At 35.1% G+C, this 16,422-nt stretch overlaps 3 protein-coding genes and 1 non-coding gene across 4 annotated transcripts; all 4 read left to right on the forward strand.

The window, feature by feature from the left end:
* The first annotated feature begins 518 nt into the window (after positions 1 to 518).
* Positions 519 to 3,638, forward strand: LOC121799920 (receptor-like protein 7). Its single transcript, XM_042199438.1, has one exon. The coding sequence runs from the start codon at positions 519 to 521 to the stop codon at positions 3,636 to 3,638; it is 3,120 nt and encodes a 1,039-aa protein (XP_042055372.1).
* A 1,026-nt stretch (positions 3,639 to 4,664) lies between these two features.
* LOC121798958 (acid phosphatase 1-like) lies at positions 4,665 to 6,001 on the forward strand. The gene is made up of 3 exons (XM_042198243.1): positions 4,665 to 5,074; positions 5,351 to 5,560; positions 5,646 to 6,001. Exons 1-3 carry the CDS (start codon positions 4,677 to 4,679, stop codon positions 5,821 to 5,823), a joined length of 786 nt encoding a protein of 261 aa, XP_042054177.1. The 5' UTR covers positions 4,665 to 4,676; the 3' UTR covers positions 5,824 to 6,001.
* A 5,229-nt stretch (positions 6,002 to 11,230) lies between these two features.
* Positions 11,231 to 11,383, forward strand: LOC121801691. Its single transcript, XR_006050629.1, has one exon. It is a non-coding gene; the product is annotated as a small nucleolar RNA snoR135 (small nucleolar RNA).
* Positions 11,384 to 14,823: 3,440 nt separating this feature from the next.
* Positions 14,824 to 15,851, forward strand: LOC121799664. The gene is made up of 2 exons (XM_042199096.1): positions 14,824 to 15,086; positions 15,229 to 15,851. The coding sequence occupies exons 1-2, from the start codon at positions 14,887 to 14,889 to the stop codon at positions 15,506 to 15,508; spliced, it is 480 nt and encodes a 159-aa protein (XP_042055030.1). The 5' UTR covers positions 14,824 to 14,886; the 3' UTR covers positions 15,509 to 15,851.
* Positions 15,852 to 16,422: the final 571 nt, after the last annotated feature.

The following is a 16,422-nucleotide window of genomic DNA, read 5'->3' on the forward strand; positions in this document are numbered from 1 at the left end:
TGACACGCTTCTTGTGGTCTGTCCACTGATAGAATGTCTCACATTTCTTAAAATTTGTGCTAGAAGAAAAAAGTAGATGCATATTCATGGACGGAGGGAGTATTAATAAACGACTAATTTCCTCGTGTTTGAGGTGGCAATCTTTAACATCATTTTCACTACTCATCACACCTACTATGTAATATGAATATTTATTCCACGAGTTTATAAGGGTCAGATATTATATACCAACTCTTAACGACACTTAGCAAAGGATCCAATTAGAAAAACAATTTGTGAGACTTCTTTTTCTGATTGTTATATTAGTGTTCACGTTGGAGTGCTACTAAACGTCAACTTTTGCCATATTATATTGGATAATTACATGCACATTTCCAAAAATCTTTATTTTCACACATTTTAATGCTCCAATGTTAGGTAGCATGGTCAGGACACCATCTGTGGATCTCGAGATTTTGGTCTAGATAAGGTTCTCATCAAAACATGATTTTTGAACCCATTATTTCATAGAATGCAAAATGTTTGCTTTGATCCTATTGTTTCTCTCAATCTCAAATCTTGCTATTGATCTTTCCTTTGTTTCAGGACAGTCTGAGAAAGAGCTTCTTCTTGAGTTAAAAACCAGCCTCACATATGAATCCTCCACCTCAACAAAGCTGGTGCATTGGAACGAATCTGTCGATCTCTGTCAATGGCCCGGAGTGGAATGCAGCAGTCGGGGAAGTGTCTCTGGCCTTGATCTCAGTGGAGAGTCGATCTCCGATGGGATCATTACTCTTTTCAGCCTCACACACCTCCAGAGTTTGAGTTTAGCTCAAAACACCTTTTCCCTCCCCGAGTTCCCATCCGGATTCGGACAGCTCACAGAGTTAAGGTATCTCAATCTAAGCCGTTGTGGCTTTTCTGGCCAGATTCCATCTGATTTATCAAACTTAACAAGGCTAGTTGTTCTTGATCTGTCGGTCGACTTCTTCTCATCGCTTAACCTCCCTAATCTGTATAGACTGATCCACGCCTTCTCTAGCTTAAAAGAACTCCATCTTGATGGAGTGAATGTCTCAGCTAATGGCAATGAATGGGGCAGTGCTATATCATCATCCATGTCAAATTTGACTGTATTGGGCATGTCTGGTTGCTTCCTCAGAGGCCCTCTTGATTCCTCCTTGTTGAAACTACAATCCCTTTCCGTTATTCGTCTTGATGGAAACACATTCTCCTCTCCCTTTCCTGGCTTTCTTGCAGAGTTTCCTAATCTGAAAGTGCTCACTCTAAGCTCATGTGACTTATCCGGTGTGGTTCCTGCAAAACTTTTCCGGATCAAGACTCTGCAGACAGTCGACTTGAGTAACAACCGCAATCTTCAGGGCTCGTTGCCTGAGTTTCCTGCCAATGGCTCTCTTGAGAACTTGATGCTTAGTTACACTAGATTCTCAGGGAATGTGACAGAATCTATAGGGAATCTTAGAATGATGTCAAATCTTGATGTTAGAAGCTGCAATTTCTCAGGGCTGATTCCTAGTACAATCAAAAACCTTAATTTGCTTGTCTATTTAGACCTCTCCCAAAACCAGTTTTCTGGCTCTGTCCCTTCCTTTGCTTTCTTGAAGAATCTTAATGTGTTGAATCTTTATAGCAACAGATTAGAAGGAGAAGTTTCTGATTCTTCTTGGAAAGGCCTTGAGAATCTTGAGTTTCTTCATCTGGGTGAGAATTCATTAAAAGGTGAAATCCCACCATCTTTGTTTGCTTTACCAATGCTCAAATCATTACATCTCTCCAACAACAGCTTTTCTGGTTCCATCAAACTCTCAACAAGCAACACTTCATCTCCTTTAGAAGTTCTTGAAATGAGCCTCAACAATCTAGAAGGTTCCATACCACGAATCTTCTTCGAACTCAAGAATCTCTCCTCCTTAATCATTTCCTCCAACAATTTCAGTGGCTCCATACACCTCACAGATTTCAGCAAGCTGACAAATCTTGCCAGCTTAGACCTTTCCTACAACAAACTGTCAGTTCATGTTGATGAAGAAACGGTTTTCTCGAAACTGTTTCCGCGTTTAGGGAGTCTAATGCTGGCCCATTGCAATCTGCAGAAGGTTCCTAGTTTGAAAAACCAATCATCTCTGATGATGCTTGATCTCTCAAACAATGTGATAGAAGGTGAGATTCCTAGCTGGATGTGGGAAGGTAACCTCCGTTTCTTGAACATCTCCCACAACCGGTTCAGTCGTTTTCAAGAGCCTTATGATCTCCGAGCGCTGGACTACATTAACGTCCATGCCAACGTGATCGTTGGCATGATCCCGTCTCCCTTTTCGTCAGCTGTAGTTTTGGATTTCTCCAGTAATAGATTCTCCTCCATCTCCCCAGACGTCGGAGACTCCCTCCATCGCGCCATTTTCTTCTCCGCTGCAGACAATCAGATCGCTGGAGAGATCCCGCGATCCTTCTGCAACGCCACCGGCCTCCATGTGCTGGACCTTTCAAACAACAGCTTCCATGGAGGAATCCCTTCCTGTTTGGTAAACAACAATCTTGAAGTATTGAATCTGAGAAGAAACAACCTTGATGGAGCGATACCGGATGCGTTCCCGGTTGAGTGCAGCTTGGAAACTCTTGATCTCAGCAGGAATGTTCTTAAAGGGAAGGTCCCTAAATCATTGAACAGATGCAGTGAGCTCAAGGTGTTGGATCTCACCAGCAACACGTTCAACGACACGTTCCCTTGCTGGATCAACACCTTGTCCAGCCTCCGAGTCCTCGCCCTTCGCTCCAACATGTTCCATGGAGACATGAACTGTTTGGGAGACACCAATTCTTCGTGGCGAAACCTCCAAATTTTCAACATTGCTTCTAACTACATAAGCGGCGCGATACCTGCAGAAATGTTCGAAAAGCTACAAGCACTGACTGATGCCTCACAACAGCAACAGCAGCAGAAACAGCCTGATTACTTGCATTTCAGCATGGAGACGGTTCATGGCGTCTACTATCAAGACTCTGTGACGGTTGTAATGAAGAATCAGATGTATGATCTGGAAAAGATTCAGACAATATTCACCTCAATAGATTTCTCAGACAACAATCTACAAGGAGCCATACCTCCAACAATTGGATCATTGCAGTCTCTATACATTCTCAACTTCTCCCACAACGCCTTCTCCGGCCACATCCCACCATCACTAGCAAACGTATCGAAGCTGCAGTCGTTCGACTTGTCATTCAACGCTCTCGTTGGGGAGATCCCGGGCCAGTTGGCTGATCTTACATCCCTTGGTGTTCTCAACTTGTCTTACAATCATCTTGTCGGAAGGATTCCGCAGGGAAAACAGTTTAATACGTTCACGGAGAGCTCGTACGTGGGGAACGAGGGGCTATGCGGCTTCCCTCTGAATAGAAATTGCAGCGAAAAGGGAGCTTCGCAACCGGGAGAAGTACAAGGAGAGGAAGAGGATAATGTTTTTGATAGAGGGATGTATGTGAATGCAGCATTGGGATTTGTTGTTGGAGTAGGAATCATTGTTGCACCACTTTTGTTGTGCAAGAAATGGAGAAACTATTACAACAAGCATCTAACTAGATTTGCTGTTTTGGTCCTACCTCAGCAGAATCAAAAATCAACTGGAAAATGGTGACACAAAGGAGTTTTGATGAACGTAGAGTTAAGCAGAAAGGTGTTTCCTTTTACTCATTGTATAGCTTAACTATTTTTGCTGCTAATGTTGATTTACCAGCGGAAATGGGAAAAAGTTGTCGGTGCATTTCTGGTGTTTACAATCAGCACAATTTACCAACGGATCTTATCCGCCAGTAACTGCTTTTTTATGGAGTAATTTTGTTTGTTTTTATGTTTCTGGATATTTGTCGTCCACAAATGATGATGGATGAAAATAAAAGTCAATTTTAACATTTGGAGGATGCTCGGGCCGCCGTGAAATCGGTGGAATCTTCAAAGACAGATTTTTAACGGATTTATTTACTCCAGCTGGACCACTTTATCTTATTAAAATTATTATAGGGCTCCCGTGACGAGTTACAGAAACCTCAATTTTAGAATTAAGCACGTGAAAGTTATTGATTCCTGTTGATGCGACGTTAAAGTAGTGTATATAACCCTAGGGGTTTTAACAAAGCCCGCTCACTCTAGGTTTCGATGGGTGATTTGAAATGTGATCGGTCTTTGTTGTAGCCGACTTGTGGCTATGCCTTTTGTTCTTCCTCGGGTATGCCCGAGCGTATGATGTAAACGTTTAGTTTTATTTATTTAATCATTTATTCATAAAAAAAGTAGTGTATATACCAAAATAAAGAGTAAAATATTTTTTGTACTCCCATCGTTTTGTTTAATATATATAATCCGTACTTAAATGAACTAGAAATTTATTCCTTTGAATGCACTAAAATCAAATGCGGTCTTCATTTTTTAAAAGTGAGACATGTTTCACTAACTTTTTCTACTCACGTCTCACTCTCCTTCGTACTCTATTTCTTAGTACCTGGATTAAATCAAAGTGCGAATATTACTGGAAAAATGATTCACCTTGTTAGAATTGATTATCATTGTTATTATTAGAATCCCAAAAATGTAATTATTTTGCAAAAGAAAGGGTAAAGTAAAAAACGAACAACTATTTAAACAATTCCAAACAATATCAAACGTATCCAAACAAAATATGGGGCCTCAAATTTTCCTCTTTGTTCTAGCAACTATATACCTATCTTCCCATGCACAATACGACGCCGTTGCAAATCCAATCCTTCAGCTTCGCCTCCTCTCCGGCGCCGGCGGCCACCGCATCAAGGGGGTGAACTGCCTGAGCTGGCGGCTGGCGGTGGAGACCAACAACCTCCAAGGGTGGAAGTTGGTGCCGCAGTCGTGCGAGAGCTACGTCGGCCACTACATGCTCGGCAAGCAGTACCGCCTCGACTGCGAAGCTGTGGCCGACGCCGCCATCGAGTACGCCAAGACCGTCAAGCCCGCCGCCGACGGCAAGGACGTTTGGGTCTTTGATATTGACGAAACTACCCTCTCCAACATGCCCTACTATGCCCGCTCGGATGTCCAATTCGGGTATTTTTAACCATGACTTAAATCTCTGACCTATTGATATCTACTATTGGAAACATAATACACATTTTTTAAATGCAGGCTACTAAACACTTCACTTTTTATTTTGAGTTTTTATCTCTGTACTCTTTTACTTTACGAGGCTACTAAACTAAACACTTCATTTTTTTTATTTTGAGTTTTAATCTTATCCACTATACAACGATAATATTTTCATCTCGGATTTTATCTTAGCAACGTTATCAAACAAGCCCTTAGTGTTTAATTCGCGTTAATCAGGGCAATAGCATACAATGATACGAAGTTCAACGAGTGGGTGGCAGAAGGGAAGGCGCCTGCGGTGCCGGCCATCAGAAACCTCTACCTCAAAGTCCAGTCTCTAGGGTTTAAGACAGTTTTTTTATCAGGAACAGCTGAGAAATTCACGGGCATAAGGATCGCCAATTTACATGAAACTGGCTATGACAAATGGGAGAAACTCATCCTCAAGTAAGAAACATCAAACATTATACTTGATTTATTAGTACTAATTTTTTCTTTAACCCACATTAATTACTTTAAATGTTGAATTTAGGGGAGAAGATCAGCATGGGAAATCGGCTGTGCAGTACAAATCTGAGAAGAGAAGTGAGTTAGTGAAGCAAGGTTATAGAATTGTGGGAAATGTGGGAGATCAATGGAGTGATTTGATTGGTACAAATGTTGGAAGCCGTACCTTCAAAGTGCCAGATCCAATGTACTATATTGCTTGATTAATTAGTGGCCTAATTAATTGGCAATTAATCTGATTAATTGTTGTGTTTTTATGAGGTTTTAGTTTCATGTGAGAATAAGTTTGGCATTATATGCCTTACGTTTGGTTAAGTGTAAGCTCACTTTGTTGTTGTATTGTTTACCTTGGTATGAATAAGATTGGATAATTGTGTTCAATTTTGGAGGTGTTGGTTAAACTTTCGAGATAACACAAATTAATCAGATAGTGAATTAGTTTATTATATGTGTTCATTATTTTCATCTTTAGTAGTGAAATTAATTAAACATGCTTTACCATGAATTTGTAGAATTAAGTTTTACTAGTCTAAACTTATTTTTATCACATTGTGACAAATCATGACAAAATGTAATAAACGTTTGTTGTAATTCATGGAAATTGATACTGTTGTGGAAAAACGGTTATCATCCTCGATGGTTTTTTGATGAGGAATATATATTCTATTATCATATTATGCACAAATAATTCTTTATAAATATTTAAAATGTTTTTTGGGCTGATAATATTAATAATAATTAGGAGTACAATAATAATATTATAATAACCCTAAAAAGATCATAAAATCTCAATATAAATATATATTACACCACAAAATGCGTTACAAAATTCAAAGAATAAAGCTATGAATATTGAAAGGTTCTATGATAATAGCATCACTCAAACTCAACCCAATTTAAATTAATCTAGCAGAATTGAATATTTTATTAAACCATTAAAATTGATTAATCTTTATTCAACCTAAATTTATGACACGACTTTCTAATATGGAAATCCATACATAAAATTCAAACTATAGACGACCTGATTATCTCTCACATAGTACTTTATTCAAAGTAATCTATTGATGGACATCCTAATAAATATCTACATCAAATACGGTACTCTCCATGTGTTCCCTCGTAGATCATAGTTGAGGCGAAACTTTTCGGCACGAAGTTTAAGAAAATGATGTTGATTGTGTTAAATAAATATATAAAAAAGTAGAGATAATAAAGTAAAAAAGTTAATAAAGTAGAGAGAATAAAGTAAGAGAGCCTAAAGTAAGAAAGAGAAAAAGATTACTATATATGAAAATTACTCAACTATGAGAGAACTTTCCAAATGAAAAAAAATGACTCAACTATAAAGGAACGGATGAAGTATATTTGATTAAATTTACTCCCTTTGTTCCTTGTTAATAGAGTTATTTCTTTTCGGCACGGAGTTTAAGAATAGTGTATTAAATGGATGGTGAAAAAGTAAGAGAGAATAAAGTTAGAGAGATGGAGAGAAAAGTAAAAGTGAGAATTACTTTTTGCCAAAAATAGAAATGACTCAATTAACTTGGAATCTCCCGAAATAGAAAAATGACTCTTTTAACATGGAACGAAGGGAGTACTTTTCAGTCGAAAAAAATGAGCGATTTGGTTGGAATATAATGTTGAAGTGATCGTGATTCTCGAATCCTTTATCTTAGCTCTGAATGTAGATCATACAACTCTTATTATCCACCGAATTAATTCATCGGGTTTCGGGTCAGCTTTATCGGATCATGGACTAAATAAATTAGAATTTCATCACATTAGAAATCTTTAATCATAATCTTATTCAAGTCACAAGATATTCAATTCAATTAAAAAGTTTCTAACTACATTATCGTCTCTAGTTATAAATTAGCAGAACGTGCAATGCAGCTCAAGGTGTCGGTGGAGACACACTAATAAAATAATAGTCGAAGAAAACTTATCCGAATAAAAATAGTTTGAACCTTAAAAACAATACTACAAAATATAAATAAATAAAACTAGTACAAAAATATACCTGATGGTCCCATCACATTTAATTTCATCAGCGTCTGTAAAGGGAAAATTTTAGATGGATATAATATACTCATTGAATGATTGAAACATTTCTACATTCTTTGCTCCCGAATATCAAATGTAAACACTCAAATTAAGGATTGATTGAATAAGATGGTGGTCTTATGTGAACTCTTCCTAATATCTGTAACTAAATAGTTTCCTTAAGTGATACTCCATTTAATTAATAACTTTTTAACATAATGCAAAAATAGGTCAATTGTCAATTAAAGCTAAAATAATTATGGTATATCATAAAATTATTGGAAGAAAAACAACAATACTTGTATTAATATTGTGTGTGAAATGGATTGAAATTATACATGTAGGAGGTGTTCGGTTTGTAAGATTGTATCCGGGAATTCGGGATTAAATATATAGTGTATCTAGTTCATGAGATAACTCATCCTAGATGAATAATCATGGGATAATTGGTCATAGCTAATCCTCTATGACTAAAATAATCTCACAACTCAATTCTAAATTATATTTTGATATTATTTTATCTCGAGAACGAACACCATCGTATAATACTGATATACTGATGTATATGTGTATAGTGACACAGAAATTCGTTACTCCATACTAATATACTGAGACAATATGATAATATAATATTTTATTTCACTTTTTCAAATATAGGAATATTAATTGAAATATTAGCAAATTTATTTATCTAAATATATGCAGTTAGGATGTCGCTAGATTTCTCATAAAATTATCTATAATAAATATACTCTTACTATTATTTTATGGATAAAATAATTTAAAATTAAGAGAGTTCTAGAAGAAGATAAAGTTATTACTTTTAATTAAATGCCCCCTATATTTGTGTCTCTTTAATTTACCTTCAATATGCATTATACTCAATCCTTTTTTAAAAAATAGCAACTATTTTCATTTTGGGTTTTTCCTTAAAAATAGAAATTTTAGAATCTTTTTATTTTAGGACATGTATCCCACAATCTACTAACTCTACTTTCACTACTTTTTCTCTTCCTCTTTCTTAGTTTACTCATTTTTCTTTTCATTTCTCTTATTTTACCAATTATGCATTAAAACACATGTCGTTTCAAATGTTTCTATTTTTTAATACGGAGGGAGTATTAAACTCTGGTATCCGGAGCAATTAATCCACCATTCAATTAATAATCAAACTGTTGATATTGGTCTGAGAGTTGGGAGCACGGCCCTTATTTACTATAAAATAATTAGTAAATTTTTAAGGAGTCAGTTTTAATAATGTTATTAGATCAACCTAATTAGGGATGTCAATCGGGCCAACCCGTTCGGGTTCGGGCCAACCCGTTCGGGTTGTCGGGCCATTCGGGTACGGGCTATTCGGGTTACGATTTTTTCGGGTTATAAAAGTTCGACCCTAACCCTAACCCTTCGGGTTTCGGGCTAACCCACCGGGTTATTCGGGCCAATGCGTATTTTTAATTCTTTTAATATTTTCAAAAAATAATACGTATTTTAAATTTTCTTTATTTATATACATATTTTTAATTAATCATTCAACAATGAAATACATATTTTTAATTTTCTTTAATATTTTTAAAAAAGATTAAGTTATTTAAATTTAAATAACTTATTCATTACATAATTATTTACAAAATATCTATCAATAGTATGTTTATGTTTATGTATTTAAAACATAAATCAACACTTTGTTTCAAAATTCAAACATAAATCAATTCGTAGAAAATTAAACAAAATTTTCATAATGTGAGAGGTGCATCGTAGATGTAACAAAAATATTTTGAATTGTTAAAGAGTGAATTATCAAGATGCTAGCTAACTGGAGTAACTCTAAGTTTTCTAGAATTATGATTGGTCAAATTTAATTTATTGCAGCTGTAAATAAGTCAAATAATAATTTATCTTTGTTTTAAGAATCATCAAAGTACGCATAATTCAATGACGAAGCGGCGTCAAAACACTTTGCACTATTATATTGGAAATATACTAAAAGAAAGCTTTTATATACGAGTATTTATGAATCCATGAACCACATGGTGATTTTTTTCGTGATCTTATATAGTGGGTTGGCGTATTTGGATTTTGCATGGTTTTAGAGGGTTGTCTTGGATGATTTTGATTATATTTCTATATTTTGGTATATTTACATGTTTGTTGAGAAATGATAGAAAATTGATTAGAAAATGTACACAAAATATGTGGATGTGCAGCAACCTTGTTTGAGTCAATGTTTCTCGCGATTTTGAAGTCTGATAAACCTCTAATACATATCATTCTCTTCGTCTTCGAAAGAGCTTCGCGTGGATATATTGCACGCCTCAATCGGAGCTTTGTAGAGAAAGTTATGACCGTTACAAAAACTGCTCGCTGTGCAGAAGCCTTCAACCCAACGGGCCGACCCGTAACCCGAACGGGTCAGCCCGCCTAACCCGACAACCCGAACGGGTCAGCCCGAATGGCCCGATTTTAAATTCGGGCTGCGAAATTACAACCCTAACCCTGTATTTTTATCGGGTTATTCGGGCCGGCCCGCGGGTTCGGGTTACATTGACATCCCTAAACCTAATAACAACTTTAACTCATAACATCCCACTCGTGTAAGTTGGCATGCTATAATATGAAAATTATTCAACTCTATTAATTGGATGTAAAAAGAGAGCACGATTAATTATTTAAACGGCCCACATTTCATTTAGATGTCATCCAGGAAAAGCCCATGATATAAACCATGGGCTATTGGATGTAAAATACTACTACTAAATTCACATTTACTTTTATTTATAAGATTATAATTTTCCGGAAATATTTTCATTTGCATAATATAAATATTTTCATTTGCACTTCATAAATTTGGTGAGTAATTAAATAGCGCAAGAATTAGTACTTTATTTTTTTCCTTTTCTGAGTCGCGTAGTTTCATTTCTTTTCAAATAAAGTTGGTGAGAAAAAAAAAATTAGAAAGTTGTGTATTAAATGTCAATACCTCAATGTATACTCCAATTTTCAATAACCATCAATTGTGGATGTGAAAAGGGTTTATTTGATTTTTACTAGTCTTTTCTTAATCTTAAATTGGGTTGACGGCACTCTTTGAATTATAGGGGTATGGGGGCATAACTACAAAGAATAACTATGAAAATTGATAGTATATCTTAATAGAGGATTATAGTTTTTGTTTTGTATTGATTTCTTGTAATTGATGATGCTTTGCAACACCTCAATCCATGATGCATCTTTTCCATTGTTTGCTTAACACATGCTTGTTTTTTTTTCTATAATTTTAATTAACAATTTAAAAGAAAATAAAAATGTACTATAATTAACAAAGGCGGAGGGTGTTTTTAGGTAATTAACCACGCAGCATATGAACAAAACCCTAATTTCCTAATCCAATGGGCCGTCTTCTACACTATAAAACCCACGTATCTCACGCACCTTTGTTCAGTGGCCTTCACTCAATAGATCTCAGCTTCATATCTTTCAATTTCCCCCAATTTCTGCTTTTCAATTATAATTGTTTTGCTTCACTTTTTTATTTTGGTGAACGTAATGTTCGATTTGGAATCCAAAGCAGAGATAGTGTGTATCGACGTTGTGCGAATCTGATTCAAATGCACTCTGATCGAAAGTGTTCTCTGCAAAATTGAAATCACAGGGGAAAGATGGGCAGTTGTCTCTCAATTTCCAATTGATTCGTCAACAATCATCTTCCCTACACCTTGAGATCTCACATTTTCCAATTCCTCTTCTCTTCCTTCATTTTTTCGATTGATTAGTCGATCTATAATTTTGCTGTGTTTTGTTAATGGATCCGGGTGTAGAAAATCTTGCGCATCGAATGGAGAGGAATTGGATGAGAAGTGGGGGCATTTCGCCGGAGATGTGGACGGAGAGTACAATAGCCAGGCATTGAGGAACTATCATAAAATCGTATGCACTTCAATTACATTAGAACAGATTTAATAAGTAATCATCAAATTTTGACCATCGCTAATTGCTACCCATACCAAAGAATTTTTTAATCCACAAAAATCGTTCTATAAGATCAAGTAACGAATACAGTGAGTACATAGATAAAACAGAGATTCGATTGAAAGAAAATCATTTTTTAGGGCATTCAAAGTAACCTTAAATCCAGAACACGTATTGGAGTCTATTTTTCTATAATTGGAATCCATTACAGGGTTTATTCATTTCCACATTAACACTATTTTCTTTTATTTTTAATATCAAAGTCTAAATAATTTATATTAAAATATGTAATAATTCATTCTTTACTCATATTTTTCTCTCACACATCATTAAGAGCATCCGAAGTAGAATGGATGTCCTGGCATACATTTCAAAAACATCTCCGGTCACGCAACATTGTCACGTTATAAGGACATCTCACTCCAAATAGTGGTCATTCCAATAATCAAAATTCATAAATACACAAAAAATCAAAATTTTGGAATGTCCGCCCTGACCTCTCGTCAGCAAGGGACGTCCGCGTCCGTCGCCGACGACGCAATAGCGGACAGGTGAAGAAATTTAATAAATTAATTTTTTTAAAAAAATTTAAAAATTGGCCCCACATCCCTGCAATGGGGGCCTATCTCAGGGCCAATGGGTAGGCGATGGGGGGTGTTTATGCTCGACCTTGGGGCAGAGTCCATTGCAAGTGGAGATCGGTCCTTGCTCCACAATGGGAGCATTTGAGAGTCCATGGGATGGCCGATCACTCCGCCCTTTCGATTGGCCACCATTATGAGTATTCTTACCGTTTTGTATTACTCATTAACCTAACGTTTTATTTACAGGTTTGCTAAATTTTATTCTCATATGTATATAGAGGAACCGATTTTTAATTAGGTAGTCTACAATTGTTATTGAAATGATTACATTTACGGGGGAGTGTTTTAATAATTTCAAAAGTTAGGTCATTATTAATGATAAGTGTGTTTCATTGGAATGTGTGGCCCCTTATATTTGATGATTCGTGTAGAATTGGAGATATAATTTTGACCTATTGATTATCTTATCAAGAATCTTTCAATGGATTATGTTGTCTCTCTTTATATTTTTGGATATATGGGAAAATAGATTCAATCGCAAACTAAAATTGGTAGGAAAAAACTATTATACCACCATATTAAGCATAAAATGGTTATTATGAATTGATTATTTCCTATGTAGATTTTGTTCAAAGGTCATTTTACTTTTGTAGAGTTGAGATTTTTAATCAACCAACAAAGCTCGTCCACAAATTCTCCTATTTTGGAGAAAATTGGACTTTAACAAAAATATGTGGATTCTTCAATGATGTTACCAAACTATTTTCGTGCAATAAATCGTCCTCCAAACTTATACTCCCTCCGTCCCGCACTACTCGCACTTATTTCCTTTTTGGGCGTCCCAAGTTACTTGCACTCTTTCCATTTTTAGTAAAAAATTTCACCTACAGCCGTCATTTTTTACTTTCCTATACACTCATTCCTTAATCTCCGAGCCGAAAAGGAAATGAGCGAGTAGCCCGGGACGGAGGGAGTATTTCTGATCTACTCCTACTATTTATTTTCGTAGCAAAATACCTCCCAAAGTCACTATATATTCATAATTTTTTGAACTAAAAATACAAAGTTTAATATTAAAAATACCATTTTCATCTACCACTAATAATTACTTTCAAAAGTCAAAACCTATTAACTCAATTCTTGTTTTTTTCAGTATAAAGTACTCCATTTCCAAATCTTCTTCACCTACTATTTTTCCTCGAGTTAAAACATAAACCGTTGAAATATTTGTGTGAATCATGGAGAAAGAGTATGCCTTATCTGAATAATTCAATAAAGATGTCCCCAACTAGGAAACTGACATTCTTGATATTGATATGTCTGAAAAAAATTTAAAAGTCTGAAAAAATTAGTCAGCAACATGCGCCTTTAATAATTCATGATAAGGTTTTATAATGAAAATGATTGAGTGGGTTGAAGCACTTTTGCCTACCACTTTTTTTATAAATTACACCTTCTAACCTCAATTAATTGTCTTCTTAATGATCAATACAACTCATTATAATATTGTGGGTTTGCTAATATGAAAAGGTCCAAACATAATATATTGCCTTATTTCGATAATTTATTGCTTATGTACCATAATCACATTGATCCCATTAGAACAAGTGTCATTATATTAATAGTGAAACGTATATTAGTATTTTCTGGAGAATAGAAAACTCGAAATGATGAAATTTATCTCATCAATTCGGATAAGAAAAGAGTCAATATTTAACAAACAATTATCCTATTTTTGTTATACTTTGTACACAAAATTCATTAAGAAGAATAATTTTCTATTATTATATACTTATAAATAAGAAACTGATTAGTCTGAAAGAATGGCCTAGTCAACGTTGTCGGCATTTCCTCACACAAATAAAATATTAATTTTCCTATTGCAATTTATAGTTTATTAATATATTTGGAAATGGATATGGACATAAGAGGTGCCATGTCATGTTGATATGGAACCAATGGGAAGATATGTTTCATGTGTTTCTTGATAGGGTAGATGGTCAATCCCATGTTTATTAGTAACGTATATAGATAGATAGATATACTTTTTAAAGATTTAATCTATCTTATATATCTCTTAATTTATTTCTATTCACATTGATATTTCATGTGAAAGTAAATAGTATATCAATACCATTCTCATGACTAGATCGATCTATTGAATTATTCAAATAAAAGATTTTGAGGTGTGGAAGATAAGCAATAGGTTCATGTGTTTTACTCAATTTAATACTCCTATTGAACTTATCCATGTCCAAAAGTAGGGCAAAATCCCAAAGTCAAGAATTCATTTCATATCATACAAGAAGATAATGGAGAATCTAAAGATAAGGCATTAAAAAAGTAATGCAAATAAATTATCAAACTTGAGGGACCCCTCTAATCTCACCCTTAGTTTCACCAATCCAAATCAACACGTGGCACCGACCGACCAATCGCCACAATCGCACCGTTGGATGCCCGCCACATGTCGTGTTCGTAGCGTAGGGAACATGGGATTACCATGCACCCTAAGGTGATGAATGAAAACCAGCCATAATCCACTTCTTTTAATCTCATTTCACAAGCCCATATATATATGTTTCATTTGGTTGGTCCAAGAAAGTCATGTTCTTGAGATAACTTTAATATTCTTTGATCATTTCTATTGTGAATGCTTGAGCAAAGATGGAAGGAGGGCAAAACAGTCATGATCATATGTTTCAAGAATCATGGGATCAATCAGAAACTTCATCTTCATCAATAGGAGAAGATTCAGATGCTTCAAATGGATCATCCTCCATAACTTCATCTGACACAGTGGATGATGCATCTTCATCTTCATCTCTTTGTGATCTGTCAGAGATCATGGATCAATTGCCTATCAAGTGAGTAAAGATTGGATTTTTATTTATTTTTAGTTAAGAGGATCATTAATGGTTCCCAAAAAAAAAGTAAAGATTGGATTTTTATCACTTTTTTATGTGTTTTATTTTATGTAGACTGAATTTAGTGGTGTTTGTTTTGCAGAAGAGGGCTTTCCCAGTTTTATCAAGGGAAATCAGAGTCTTTCACATCACTTTCAAGGGTGACAAGCATTGAAGATCTGATGAAGAAATCAGCAACAACTCCTTCTAGAAGAAATTTGAAGGCTTCAAAGAGCTGTGGAAATGGTTTGCATAGCTACAAGATGTATACTCTGCCTAAGGCTGTCATAGCAAAGAAATCTTCAAGGGGTGTTTCTTCTCTCTCATCATTTCCTAGCAAGAGAGGGGGTGTTGTTATTAACAGCAAGCCCCCTCTTAGATGACTTGGAATGTTGAAGAAAAGTTTTAGATGACTTCCACACACACACACATGAGAGAGAGAATGTATATAAGCAATTTTGTGATCAATACTGTCTATTTTCATTTATTTCATTGTTCATAGGCACAAAAAGCAAAGAAATGAGACACCTTTTTTTTATATCAGATCAAAGGTGTTTGTTTGTGCCTTCAAAAGTCACAATTCTATCTACTTTATCCCACTTTGTGCGATTCAAATTTTGGATAGGAAAAAAAGGCAAAATTTTTGTGTTTTCAAGTTTTTTAGGATTTGTATAAAATGGGCAAATTGTTAAAAAAGCATCGGTCAATTTCTGGCTACTTCCGCAGAGATAGCCGATCATATTATAACCTTGGCGATTTTCTCAATTATTCCATGACCAAAGAACCATGTCTTTTTCTTGACAAGCCTATCTATCTTTCAACATTTTGTAGAAAAATTGCATAAAGACGAACTATACATCAAAAAATTAAGTAATGTAAGATGACAGATTCTTAGGTGTGAAAATTAAGAACATTGTGAGAATTGTGATATACTTCCTCCATTCTAAAAAAAAATAGACAGATTTGTAAATGGCACAAGTAAGAGAGAGATAAGAAAATGTAAGAAATGGAGGAAAAGGTAGTAGAAGTAGTGGAAGTGATTGTGTGAAGGAAAGAATCACATTTAACAAATAATGTATATAGTGACTAGTTTTATTTCTAAAAAATGAATAAAAGAGCCCAATGCTAAAAAATGCATGTTGGGCCTTTCATCGCGTCATATCATTTTGTTAATAATGGGCTTTGCGACAAAACTAAAGGTGAATTCTCCGATACTAGAAGCCCATTATAGGCCCGAAAACATGGAGTGCAAACAATTTAAGTTAAAATTGGATGATGATTTTGTTTTTGTTTTGTA

Source organism: Salvia splendens, chromosome 4 (genome assembly GCF_004379255.2).
Source record: "Salvia splendens isolate huo1 chromosome 4, SspV2, whole genome shotgun sequence".
Lineage (NCBI taxonomy): Eukaryota > Viridiplantae > Streptophyta > Magnoliopsida > Lamiales > Lamiaceae > Salvia > Salvia splendens.